Source organism: Symsagittifera roscoffensis, chromosome 9 (genome assembly GCF_963678635.1).
Source record: "Symsagittifera roscoffensis chromosome 9, txSymRosc1.1, whole genome shotgun sequence".
NCBI lineage: Eukaryota > Metazoa > Xenacoelomorpha > Acoela > Convolutidae > Symsagittifera > Symsagittifera roscoffensis.
Genome location: NC_087070.1, coordinates 38,582,532 through 38,596,426, shown reverse-complemented (window position 1 = coordinate 38,596,426; position 13,895 = coordinate 38,582,532). Strand labels below are relative to the sequence as shown.

The window sequence follows — 13,895 nt, the reverse complement described above, 5'->3', positions numbered from 1 at the left end:
ATTGATGTCAACCTAAATGAACATTTTATACTCAGACTAAAAGATCCGTCTCATATATTTTTTCTGCTGTTGTAATCCATTTCTTATAATTATCACGTTTTTTAATCCGAGGATATGGTGGGACGATTTCTGAATGGGTGATTAATGGCACACGATTTTCTTGTTAGTTTGAAAGTGAAAGTTATCACGATAACAAAAGCTACTGCAAGTGTGCTTCATTGTGTCCATCAGTCAAAAATATTGGGACATCTATAGATCGTTTTGCAATTAAGTAAAATACTGTTAAAACTTTCAAGTTAGATTTGAGTTTTCGAAGCTTTCTAAGGTAAAATTGGCCGAACTGATAATAGGAAGGACACCAAATTTCCTTGGATAGCTCCAGGTCTTATATGTTTGTTGTACTTCAAACGAGTACCAATTGTACTATTTTAATTATTACATCCACCAGCTGTTTTCTGGATGATTTTTTCAATTACATTTTCTTTTCAGGTAAATTGATTTGAAATCTTATTGATTAAAAGTTGACACACCTCTCCTCTGTCGATAGGGCTTCATGCTTACATGAGATAAGAACTCGTAATGTTAATTTGATATTGTGAAGCTGGCTGGCATGAAAGTGTGAGAGAAACCTAGCAAGAGTGAGTTGCGTATCCATGAACGGCAATTTTTTAGTGAGAGTTTTTCTAATGTGTATAATATTTTGACTGATTCAGGAAATTCCTGAAGTGCAAATCGAATTGTGATCAGCATGAGTTGCTGCCTCAGCGAAGAGGCGAAAGAGTCGAAAAGGATAAATGCAGAAATAGAAAAGCAACTGCGGAAAGACAAGAGAGATGCCAGGCGCGAGCTCAAGCTCCTTCTTCTGGGAACCGGAGAATCCGGCAAAAGCACTTTCATTAAACAAATGCGAATTATTCACGGAAAGGTAAATAGACTTTTAAAACAAACTATGCGAAAAGATGAGTTAAAGTTGCTGGATCATCAAATCAATTATGTTATGTTTTGTGTTTTAGGGTTACAGCGAGGAAGACCGAAAAGCTTTAATCAATATTATCCACAACAACATTTTCGTAGCAATGTCTAGCATGTGCAGTGCCATGAGGACCCTCAACATTTCCTACTCCATTGAAGACAATTATGTTAGCCGCTACTTTATTTTTTTCATATTTTGTAGTCAACCAGCCCGGAGACCTAAACCGTAGGTTAATTATTATTACCCTTGCGATTAGCAAGGGTATTGTAATCGGGTATTAGACTTTTCCCGTAAAAAACTCTGTTTTGGAGTGGTCAAAAATAGAAATGATAAATTTAGGTTCCAAATTTTGTGCCTCCGGTGCACTTGGTCTGGAAGTAACGAATACGCCTGGGACGGCAAAGGTCTTGGGTTGGAATCTGACAGGACCTATTTTTTCTCAAACGATAAATTCTCGCTTATTGTTTGTCTGCTTATGTATTGTCGACTAAGTTGCCGCATCTTTGAATTGTTTTTTGTTGTTGTACATAAGTTATTGTTCCGACCATTAAAAATGGGGAGGAACTTTGGATTTGGGGTGTTTTTTACGCAAAATTAGCTACCACAAATAATCATCGGACAGGGTTGAGTGATATATCATATTAAAGCCATTTTAGTCGTGATTCGAACGACATTAAAAACTTCAAAAAAGTTTTTACTGTCACGAGAAAAATTGGTTTGAAATTTTTGATTTTTGGTCTAATTTCGAAATAATATGGCGTGAGCGTGTTTTGGCTTACAAGCTGAATTATGCCTAGCTTAAGACCTTAAAATTTGAATTTAAGCATGTAAATCTAGTTTTTGAGTTTTTTCAGCTTGGTTTTTGGAACCAAAAACTTCAAAAAATTCCAAAATTTTGGCAAAAAAAATTTGTTTGATTTTTTAAAAGTTTTTCTAATCATTTTTCTACAAAAGTTTTTGTCCAATTTGCTTATACTACAGTGACTGTCTTATATGCCTAAATGTTTTTTTATTGTCAGATCCTTTTATCACACCAAATAGAAAGGAACTACACGAAAAAAAAAACGTTCTAAACCGTAGTTTTCTAAAGACTAACTATGGTCGGAACATTCTGTGCTACCTGCTCACAAAATCGTAATTAAAAGTAAAGATTTTCATGACTACAATTTTTTTAAGATTTTTTCTTTTCCTTCTTTCCGCTTAATAGGTTTAGGCTTATATTGAATCGGCTTAATGGCCTCATATTGCGTCTTTGGACGAGCGAAAAAAGTTTGCATATGCGTGTTTTTTGAGGGCGAGAAGGGTTGATTATTTTTTTGTTGTTTATTTTGATTTTCTTTTTTCGGCTTAATAGGTTTCGGCCTATATTGTTTTGGCTTAGTGACCTCAAATTGTTTCACATGACAAGCGAATAAAGTTGGTGTTTTGAGGGCAAGCTTTTAAAATTTTTATAAGTCTTACATCTTGTTGATTTTTTTTGGCTTCGAGGGTTTCTGCTAAGATGTTTTCGGCTTTTTTACCGCTTTGTAATTTTTTTCCGATGCTAATTTGACAATCTTTCTTCTTGTTTTTTTTTTTTTCAAAACTAGTCTTATTCATTTTGATCTATCTAGTTTTGCCGACATTTTCAATTTTTTTCCGACTTAGCGGCTTTCTTGTTTTGTATCGCAAGTGGTGCGAAGCGCAGCTTCACCTCTGTGTTAAAGTTGACTAGAGCGCATATGACCAACGTTCATTAAGCTATGACTTGCAAGAGCTCACCTTGCAAATCTCACCGCTCGTGAGAGTTGCATCTGCAATCATCTATTAACTATCTGTTATCTATTTATTTATTATACCTGTCTATTATATGTTCAAATGAAGGCTTCACTATCTCGCCATTTGTAAGTTTTTTCAACGTAATATTTTTGCATGTTTGACAAAAAAAAAATTTTCTTCGCTTAAGCCATATCGTATATTGCAATGGTTAAGACATTTTTTTCGCTTTTCAGTTTGAATTCAGTGTTTATTTAACCGAGTGTAAAGTTAGCAACCCAATAATGGGATGCTCTCAGGATTTCTACAGAGATGGCAAATTTAGTCTCCAAATATGAATACCCAAATCCTTTTAGTTTACGAGATACGACGATTTTTGTGATTTTTTTTTCAAATTTTTCAGAAAGCTCAATTTAAAAAATAATTTACAAAAATTGAAATTCCTAGGCTTGTTGTTGGGTACTGTAGAAATACTCCCAGGAATTATAAGTTCTAAATCTTGCGTCCAAATGCGACTGCTCAAATGCTCTTAGTTTCCGAGATTTGACGTTTGTTATGTCTTTTTTTTTAAAAATTGTTCAAAGAACTTAGATATAAAAAACTTCACAAACTTTAAAGTTACCATTTTAAGAGTGAGGCTCCATCAGGGTATTCTCAGGAGTTGAGAATTTCGTCTCCAAATATGACTGTTTAAATCCTTGTAGTTTTCGATTAATAACGTTTTTTATGATTTTTTTTGAATTTTTCTTTAAGCTTCGATTTAAAAAATATGAAATTGCCAACCATGTAGCTGGGTACTTTCAAGAGTTGCAAATTTTGCGTCCCAGTGCGACTGCTCTTTTTTATGAGTTGTCAAAAATTCGAAGCACCCAAGGTGCGTTATATGCTAGCATGATTGATATGCACCATACTAATCACTACCGGATCGCCACAAAGCCACTGTTAAATCATTTCAAAACTTAATTCTCGCTTGATTCGCTGTTTACCGGCAATTGGAAAATGGACAATTGATGAAGCAAAAAAGTGTGAGCTTTAACACATAAACGTGTGAGCTGAAAATGTGAGACATGTTCAAAAAATTTTTGATTTAGACTATTGGAGATAAATTTAAGCTTGAAAAGTGATAACAAAAGTGAAATGATATATTTACATGTTTTTTTACAATTTTTTTCTTGGTTTTTCAACGGTGTTCTTTGTTGTTATATAGTTTCATAATATTTGATTTTTGAGCGATTCAAGTTTTTTGGCTATACAACGTCTTCGAAGTTGTGCACGTTTTAAGTTAGTTTAAAACTTGATTGAGGTAGCTGTCTTTTAAGTACACCTGAATTTGAATTGTATGGACGGTGTGAGTAATTGAACTGTTGTCTTATTGTTGCTGTGTTGTGTGTAGGAGCACGCGGAGTTGATCCGGAGTGTGAATGCGGCCAATGACACGAGTGTGCGTCTGGAGGCGAAACACGTGGTGGCCATCAAGTCCCTCTGGCAGGACATGGGCATCAAGGAGGCCTACGACAGACGCAGAGAGTACCAACTTCCAGACTCATCACACTAGTAAGCGCAACCAACACACACTACTAAACTCTAGTTAGCACTAGTAAGAACAACTCCAACTACTACTAAACGGGTAAAAGGGGGCAAATAATAACTTCTACTTAGCTAGTAAAAGGGGGCAAATAATAACCTATATATTTCAAATGCTTCTCGGTAAAGACGATCTTGGGTAATGTTGAAACATGTGGCGGGACTTAATTAATCCTCGTGCATTTTATCTCCAACATGAATTCAGTCCCTTTATCTTCCAAAGGGTTTGACGATGTCCATGATTTTTCTGAAGGTGTCTTCGACGCCATACATATTAAATCTGACGGTACGCTCTTTCGGAAATGCGCGTACTGAGATACATCCTATCAGTGCGGTCTAAAGCTTTTTAAAAAGGGGGTCTTACTTTTTTAACTTTTTTACTTTCTTACTCGTTACAGTTTTCCGCGCTTTAAATTAGTGTGTCGTTTTTCAAGTTTTTCGATGTGATTTTTATTTTAAAACCCTAAAGCGTCCCCTTTACTTTTTCTCAAGGTTAAAATCTGAAAGGCGATTTGAGCCCCCCCCCCCCCCCCCCCCCTCGACACACTCGACCCGCAGCCCCTCTCTAAAAGCTCCACTATCGTGTCAATAAAGAAGTGATGTTTAATGACGTGTGTTGTGTGCGTGGTTTCAGTTACTTGACTAGCATAGACAGAATCAGTAGTGGGGATTATGTGCCGACGGAGCAGGACGTGTTGCGGGCGAGGGTGCCGACCACGGGCATAGTGGAGTACACTTTTCTGATAGAGAACATCACTTTCCGCATGGTGGACGTGGGGGGCCAGAGAAGCGAGCGGAGGAAGTGGATCCACTGCTTCGAGAATGTCACATCCATCATGTTCCTAGCTGCTCTGTCCGAATACGACCAAGTTTTAGCCGAGTCCGACAACGAGGTACTCTTGCCACTTACTACACACATTCATTTCGCTTGCGGTTATGAACTATCCACCATATATCTTCATACACCATTAGTTTCGCTGATGCTAAATCAAGCTGCGTTCCTTCTCGAGTAATTACAGACGAAGTAAATCAGGAATTATACGTCGTTTCTTATAGATTCCTAGACGCTTTTGGAGTCTTTATGATTTACAACATCGTAACCTGAGCTAAAACGTTCAAAATGAGAACAAATTTTAGGCCAAACGCAAATGTTTTTCTAAGTTTTCAGATGTAAAGCCGACGGCTGGATATTAATTATCGCCTCATTTTGTTTAAGTTTTTGAGTTTGACTCCTTTGCAGAATAGAAGCCATCATTCATTACACAATTGAATTAAGTTTTAATATCCATTGCAATTTTTTTTTGGCTCAGTGCCATTATCACATGGCCCAGGCCCACGCTCATAATAGTAAGATAGCGATTGTAGGGGTATTTCTTTTTGCTACCAGGATGGAGGCCCTCTTGTTTCCTCTGCGAGTTAATGACAGTTTTGCAGATTGATTATTTAAACATGCGACTGGTTGTGTGAAATTACTGTGTTGATTTGTTTAGAATCGAATGGAAGAGAGCAAAGCGCTGTTCCGCACAATAATCGCATATCCTTGGTTCCAGAACTCCTCGGTCATTCTCTTTCTCAACAAGAAGGACCTGCTGGAGGAGAAGATCATGTACTCACACCTCATCGACTATTTCCCAGACTACGATGGTCAGTACTACTGCCCTCCCCGTCTCTTATTTAACAAACACTTGTCGTTGATTTATTGTTCCGACCGCTGGAAAAAGGGAGGGACTTGTAATCGGATGTGTTAGTTTTTTTCACGCAAAATTAGGTACCACAAATAATTATCTAATGGGTCGAATGAATTATCATATTAAGGCCCTTGATGTGAAGGACATGAAATTTTTTTGAAAATGCTCCGGTGTAAAAAAAAAACTGTTTGAAGTGTTTGAGTTTGTCTAATTTTGAGCAATTAGAGCGACCGAATAACGTTTGTTACTTGAAAGCAAGGCTAAGCAAACCTGATTTCACTGAAAATAAAACAGTTTTGAACGCTGTTTATAGTGCTTCCTTTTTTTATTTATTGTTTCTTTTTTGGAAGAAAAATTTTGTCGATGAACCTAGTTCAGACTCTTATATAGGTCGCGATGATTTTGTTTTTCAGGAAAAATCTTAAAATTTTGTTCTGGTTCAAATTTATTTTTTCGCGGTTTGACTTTGGATTTTTTAAGCACGAGACGAACTCCATTATCAAACGGCGTAAAGGTCACAAAAAACGCGATAAAGGTCTATTTTCGAAAACATAATTAAGTTATCCGATTTTGCAGCGAAATTGAAGATTACCTATTGGTTCATTTTTATCAAATTGGGTCAGTTTATCAAAAAAGTGTCAATAATTAATTGTTCTACAAATTCAAAGAGCTTCAAGGCAATTTTTTGGACGCTCAGAAGTTTCGAAAAACAAGCCAGTATATTTTTTTCTATTTACTTGCGTTCGTGGACTCTTTTCCAACTATCTGTTGGCTATGTTTCCTAATTCAATAACTTTTACTCGTTTGTATAGATGTCTTATTGCACCACGCACTAAAACGACCTCAATTTGATCAGGAAAAGAAAAAATGTAGTTTTTATTATGTGAATGTGGTTGGAGGCTATCTTTGTTTTCTGTTTTTTTTTGTTTTTCACGTTAAATCAGGCACCAAAAATAATCGTCGGAAGGGGTCCATTGACATATCATTTTAAAGTAAGTGTAGAAAAAACCTCAGTGCAGAGAAAAACCCTTTTAAATATTCGAATTTTGAGATTTTTGGTCTTATTTCGAGTCACGAAAGAGAGCGATCAGGCCTTTAATATGGGAAGAGGCATTTTCCCTAGAGCCTCTTTTTTCTTGCTCTTTTTACTTGACTCTTAATATTTGACCCATATTTTTTATTTCATTTGTTTTCTCAAGAAATACTTTTCTCAAATCTGAGGTTTTGGTTTCAATGAATGGAGCGGTTTCAAAAAGCTGCCTGCATGAGTGGCTACGTTCAATTGTTTTTGCACTTAAAGTTATGGACCTCGGAATATTCAACTTTTTGAATATTCTCGAAAATTGCTATGACATTTTTGAGATTTTGGGTTCAATTCAAAGAATGGTTTGTGAGAAGCTCATTTGCTTATGCGACTTCTCACATATTTTTCCGATAACGAAAATTATGGCCCTCGGAAAAGTCAAAGTTTTGATTTTTTTGACCGGTTTTTTGTTTTTAATATTTGACATTTCTCGAGAACTACCCTCTCAAATCTGAGATTTTGGTTTCAATCGAATTTACAGGTTACATTAAATCGAATTTACATGAAAAGCTATGAATCTCCGAAATGTCAATTTTTTGATTATTTGACCGTTTTTTGGACTTTTCTCACTTATATCCTATCAAATCTGATATCCTAGGTTCAATCGAAAGAGGTAGTTGAAAGCCCACCTTTATAACTGGGAATGCTCCGTTTTTATAAGAAAAAAGTTATGGATTTTAAACAAATCGAAGATGAAGTCCAACTTTTAAAATCGCATCAGTATAGCAAATTCACTCAACATCAAACTCATACCTCCGCCCTTAGCTGGGCCCCTAGTTGTTTTTAAATATTCATAAATTTGTCGTTCGTAATATTCCTTTCTAGACTTGTAGCGATGTGGGTGATTCATGTTTCAGGGCCGGAAAAAGATGCGGTTTGTGCGCGAGAGTACATTCTAAAGATGTACGTGGAGCTAAACCCGGACGCTGACAAAATCATCTATTCTCATTTCACTTGTGCTACCGATACGGAAAACATTCGATTTGTTTTCGCCGCCGTCAAAGACACAATTTTACAACTTAACCTGAAGGAGTATAACCTAGTATGAGTTGATTGGACACGACACGACTTCAATCTCCAATGATGTCGAGGCAATTCCTTCCCCTCGGAAATGACTTACCCAACACTCCCCAAAATACTCTTTCAATTAAGTTAGACAAACCAGGTACGCTTACTTGAGTACAATACAGATAATTTAACACTAATTTACGATAGAATTCGAATTATAGTAATTTATGAAGAAATTGTTGCCAGCTTGATTTATTGTTACAATAATGTCAAATTCGTTATTTTTGCAATGCGCCACTTCTGCTGTGAGAAAGTTTCTTTCTTGGGCGGTCAATTTCATTGCTGTAAATTTAGTGCACTCTACTAAGTTGGCGCACAGTTTTTGCAGTGCAGTTTTATCAATGGCTATTATAGCCAGTATGATGTTTTTTGTTCTATTCTCTTCTATTTTTTTGTCAAGGTTTTCGTTTGAAAGTATTTTTGATAGTTTAAGGGAGTAAAGTGATTTAAGCAGAGGTTTGAAACTATATAAATTAATATCTCAATTTATAAAGTTTGCTCAATTCAAAGTTGCTTTATATCATTGCAATAGCTAAGCAGTAAATGACAACAAGCCGACATCCTCTTTTAGAAGGAATTTTAGTTGAATATTCAGACAGAATATTCGCATTTTGACAAAATATTCGCATTTTGAAGAAAGAAAATTGTCTGCTTGTTTATTTAGAATCTAGTGTTTTGAGTTGGAAAACAAACGAGTGAATTGTCTCAGTAATTTTTTTAAACCATTTTACCAGGATTTCAAAAGATTTTCAGTCTCAGAAGGAAACTCCAATTCTCGAATTCGAAACACTTTTCAGAAAGGGGTAGTTCGAAAAAATTTTCTATGAAATGTCAGATAGAAATGAAATTAGATCCAAATCTGATACGTTATGAAGAGACATTCTCGTGTGAAATTTGGCTCAAAACTCGGCTCGTTGTAATCTCAACGCCGCTAATGTGCAGTTCATACAAAAAGGCGCTATAGTTCAATTTAGTATTCGATGTGCAGTTAATAATTAAATGAGGTTATTTTAAATAAATGCAATAAAATTAAACAATTAATGGAAAGAAATTTCGTCTTGGAGCTCAGCTTGTTTTTATTTTTCTATCTTACGCATTTTCATCATTGGTGTCATTTTCCTGAGTATTAACTTTGCTATTTTGCCAGCCGTACTTCAAATATTTATTTCAGATTATTACTAATTCCAACTAATTTTGGTCCAATATCCGATCATTGAAATTCAACCCGCAAAAATCATCTCTACTCAGCGTTGCAATAATTGAAAATTAAGCTTATTCTGGAATCTCAATAATTGGATTGAACTACGAGTGTTTGCATCTTAAAACTCCTGAAATTCGATTTTAAACTGTTTACGTATGCTTTTTTGCCAATAAAATAAGATTTTCTAGTAAATACAGGCCGTTTTGCATTCACAGTGTTGAAATTTAATTTTATAGTTCGCTTTATATTTGTATAAATTTAATTACAATTTTTTTTATAAATTCAAATGTCTTCAGTCTAACATCTTTTTCATCTCAAAATCCCAAAACTGTTATCACAAGTTAGAGCTAATTGCCATCATTACCAAGGAAGGATTCATGTAAGTACTCGAGTTTTAAAGGAATGTTGACAAAAGAGGATTTTGAATTCAGGATGTTAAATTAGGCAGTTATTAAAAAGCGGAGGGATTTATCACTTGCATAAGTCAGTCTGGTTTTTGTTCCGTTCAAATTGTGTATCTGAACTATTTGCACTTAATTCGACATCTGTGAGTTGTTTCGAAAGTTGCTAATTAATAGTCGATGAACATAAAGAAGGCATTTTGTTTGAGTTTCTTTCGGTAAAAGTCATTTTTTCTCAGGCTCAAAAATTTTCTCGGTTTGACTTTGATTTCTTTTGTGTATCTGAACAATTTATGATGGGCACTTTTTTTTTGGTAAAATTAGTTTACTTTTCAGTTCACTTCATTTCCTTTGTTGAAAGGACGGCACATTCCACTATCGAACTGCAAAAAGGCAAAGGGGACGTGGAGTTTATTTTTCGGATTTCCCAGGGGAGTAAAAACTCAACATATTGATCCAGTTATCTTAATTTCAGTTAATTTTATCAAAAAAGTCAATCATAAATTTTTCTTAAAATTCAAAGAGCTTTTAGGCCATATATTTTTTTCTTTGAAATTAAGTCTTTTTCGGAAAACAAGTCAAGTTTTTTTGTTTCCGTGATTTCAACAGTCTTTATCAACTGACTGTTGTCTATGTTTTAATGAATTAGCACCCCGTGAGTCTATTTTTAAGTGTTTGGTGCTTAACTGCCTGCGATGTTTAATTGTCGAAAATTTCGCATGGAGAAAAAAAACATTTTCTAAAACGTTTCCATGATGAAAAATTTGTAAATTATAATTCAAAAAGAAAAACTATTTAGAGATTTCGAAAAAAGAAAGTTGCCTGATAATTGTTCCTGCATGTTCCAGGAGCGGATTTAGGGGTGGAAGACGCACCTTATCCTTCAGGAGTTCGAACCTCAGACCGTCTAAAGGGTCCCCCTCCCTTGTTTCCAGAAATGTCTTCGGCGACAAAATAAATTCCTGTTTGATAAAATGGGTATTATGAAAATGTATGGGATCGGATTTTTTAATGTTTTAAAAGTTTTTTCAGACGTTCTGGAAAAGTTTTTCACTTTTCAAAAAATTTAGTTCTTCTCAAAAACTACTGTTTCGATTTTTAAAAAAAAGTGATACCAACGGAAGTCCGCCTACTACCCTGTGGGCTTGCATAATTCCAGAGGCTCTTTATACCTTACCCCGCTTTCTACAGCCTACTAAAAAGTCGGTGGGGGGGGGGCGGTGGAGGAGTTTCCACCTATATTTTTGGGTTTTTGACATTTTCTCAAACTCCCCTCCTAAATCTGAGATTTTGGGCTTAATGAAAAGAACGGATTGTGTGAACCTCCCTTGCATAAGCGGCTTCTCCCAAAACTTTCAGCACAAAAAGTTCTGGCCCTCAGAATAATTTTGACTTCTCTCGAAAACTATCCTCCCAAATCTGAGATTTTCGTTTCAATGTTGAGAACGGGTTGTAGGAAGCGGTTGCGCCCAAATTTTTGAACACTCAAAAAGTTATGACCCTTGGAAAAGTCATTTTTTTGATTCCTCGTTTTTTGAAACTTGATTCCTCTCGAAAATAATTTAATTTGATATCAAGTGTTTAATCGAGGCAACAGTTTGTGAAAAGCCTCCGTGCATAAGATGCTACGCCCTAAAAATGGTTCAAAAAATGTGTGTCTCTAGGAAATTTCCAAAATCCCAAGAATTTCCTTCATATTTTAATACAGCAATAACTAGGTTTTGGGCGGAGCCCATTTTCTAAATTTTTGAAAATTACCTATTTCATCCCGCATCAGAACAAGAAAATGAAAAATTATCAAACAGGTATCTCCAGCTTTAGCTGGGCCTGTAGTCATATTAGAGCTAGATGCTCGCTCCAAAATAAGAATTTTTTGGTCAAAAGTTTTCAAAACGGCTATTTATACCGTTTCTACATGAGATCATTTCGGCGCAGTATTTTTTTGACGAAAAGAGACTTGATAGTGTTTTGGGAAAGCTCAGAGAATCAAATTAATTGACAAAAATAATTCACAAAACTATGAAATCATTAATTCCAGCCTTATAATAGGGTGATTGCAGGGTACTCTCAGAGATTGAATTTTTTCCTTCCAAGTTTGACTGCTTAAATCATCTAAGTTATCGAGATAAACCTTTTTTTTATGATTGATCAATTTTTTCAAAAAATTTTATCTAAATGTTTTTTTGAAGTTTGAATTTCTCAACACTATGGTGGGGTGCTGTCAAGGAACTATCAGGAAGCGCATATCTGGACTACAAATATGAATCCTTAACGCATATCATTTTCCAAGATAAGACGTTTTTATGATATATTCGTAAAATTTCAAGTGGTTGAAAAATCGTATTGAAATAGTCGACGCATTGGTAGGGTGAAGTCTGGTTGCAGATGTGTTTTCCATTCTTATTTTTTCGCTCATTTTTTTTGCTTGAGTTTTCGAAATTGACATTTTCAATGATATTTCAAAAATGTTCATTAAACTTAAATTTAAATGAAGAAAAAAGAGTCTGATAGCTAAGAATCAATTACGCTTGATTATGAATCTCATTTATAAATTGAAGAGTTTGCAAATGAAATCGTTTCAAACGCACTTTTTGAAATTTGGGAACCTCAGTTATATGCTACCGGCCCTTTTAGGGTTTTTTTATGAGTTAAGAGTACGAAGATCTGAAACCCGGTATTTTGGAGATTTGACCATTTTAGTTTAAAAACCTTCAAGTTATATTCTTTTTCTCGTTCGATTTTTGAAAACAAAAGGGCTGTTACTTTCTCCCGTTTATTGCTCCGATTGCATTCATTTCGTTGTTTCTCTTAAATTTTATGAATAAGCAAGTTTCGCGGGCACTAATATCTTTGAAACGCCGCAGGTGCGTTACACGCTAGTTTTATCTAATTGCTACATCCGCATAAAGTAACCACATTACCTCATAACGGCTTGTTAAATCTTGGAATATGACATTGTTAGACGAACTGTCCTACAGTTTAATCAGGTTGAAAAAAACCAAATTCTGAACTATAGAAAATATCATTTTTCGGGCGATGTAATTTCAAAATTTTTGTCTTTTGTCCAGGAAGAAATTGTCCACGCTCGACCACTTCACGAAGTGAGAAGGAACTATAGCGTAGCTTTTTTTTCTCAGTTTCGAGAAAAGAGAAGAAACTGTATTTTTTCTAAACCCCGATTTTTTTCTTGAAAAAAGAATTGTACGAGGGGCCATGTTAGGCATTACATGAAAGCCAGCGGTGTTCGGTGTAAAAAATGCAAAAAATTTGTATCAGTTTCGAGAAGAAATGTTCTGAACTTTTCCTTTTTTCTGACTAATTGCTTTTCCTGACCAAGAATACCGGACTGAATTTCCAATCTAATTGTTCTGGGATTTGGTTTTCTGCTTACTGATCTGGTTGTTGCTCATTAACCAATTCAGTCTCCTCTAATTAAAATACAAAATATATAACAAAAAAAATTCAGAAATTTCGTAGGGGAGGGGAGGAATATTGTGCCATTTGCCCAGCAACCGTCTATGCTAGTGTGATAAAGCCTTCATAAATTTCATCGAACGAAATTGTAGAAAAAATTAATATTTTAATGGAATTTTTTTGAACGACCAGGTTTTTTAATTATTTTTCGGTTCACAAATTGTTTTAAAAAATCAGCTGGGTCTTTTGATAGCTTGGTTTCTTAAATTCAAATTTCTTAGCTTCTCCGGTACATTTAGTTATGAGGTAACGACGACGACTGAGACGGCAAAGGTTACTGGTTGGGATCTGACCAGGACACGTTTTTTTTCGAACTGGAAATATATCGTTTCAAAAAAATTGCTGAATTTTGTGTGGTGTCTGCTTATCGATTTTGGCTTAGGTGTCACATCACGTTGTTTTGTGCTGCAAGTATTTCTCCTTGTCTCATTGTAATTGGAAGTGTTTTGAATTTATTTCTATTATTTGTGAATCTAATTTTTCCTAATTTCTTTTTTTTCATGCTTTATTTTCCTCAATTGTTATTTCAAAAGATCAAGTTTTGTTTTTTATGCGTGGAAAGAAACTAAAACACACCCTAAGACAAACAAACAAAAAAGCCAAAACTGTGAGAAAAATGAACTTGCTTCAAAGTCTATTTAATATTCAGGTTTCCAGCCTAAAAAAG

At 35.1% G+C, this 13,895-nt stretch overlaps 1 protein-coding gene across 1 annotated transcript; it reads left to right on the top strand.

Moving 5' to 3' along the window:
• Positions 1 to 493: 493 nt before the first annotated feature.
• Positions 494 to 8,882, top strand: LOC134853928 (guanine nucleotide-binding protein subunit alpha-11-like). The gene is made up of 7 exons (XM_063869900.1): positions 494 to 638; positions 714 to 925; positions 1,014 to 1,139; positions 4,122 to 4,282; positions 4,947 to 5,205; positions 5,803 to 5,956; positions 7,942 to 8,882. Exons 2-7 carry the CDS (start codon positions 749 to 751, stop codon positions 8,130 to 8,132), a joined length of 1,068 nt encoding a protein of 355 aa, XP_063725970.1. The 5' UTR covers positions 494 to 638; positions 714 to 748; the 3' UTR covers positions 8,133 to 8,882.
• Positions 8,883 to 13,895: the final 5,013 nt, after the last annotated feature.

Excerpts from the sequence above, each read along its gene's own strand:
- LOC134853928 (XM_063869900.1), top strand. The coding sequence starts at position 749 with ATGAGTTGCTGCCTCAGCGAAGAGGCGAAAGAGTCGAAAAGGATAAAT. Across the intron at positions 5,206-5,802 it reads TAGCCGAGTCCGACAACGAG|AATCGAATGGAAGAGAGCAA; the intron begins GTACTCTTGCCA and ends TGATTTGTTTAG. Across the intron at positions 5,957-7,941 it reads CTATTTCCCAGACTACGATG|GGCCGGAAAAAGATGCGGTT; the intron begins GTCAGTACTACT and ends TTCATGTTTCAG.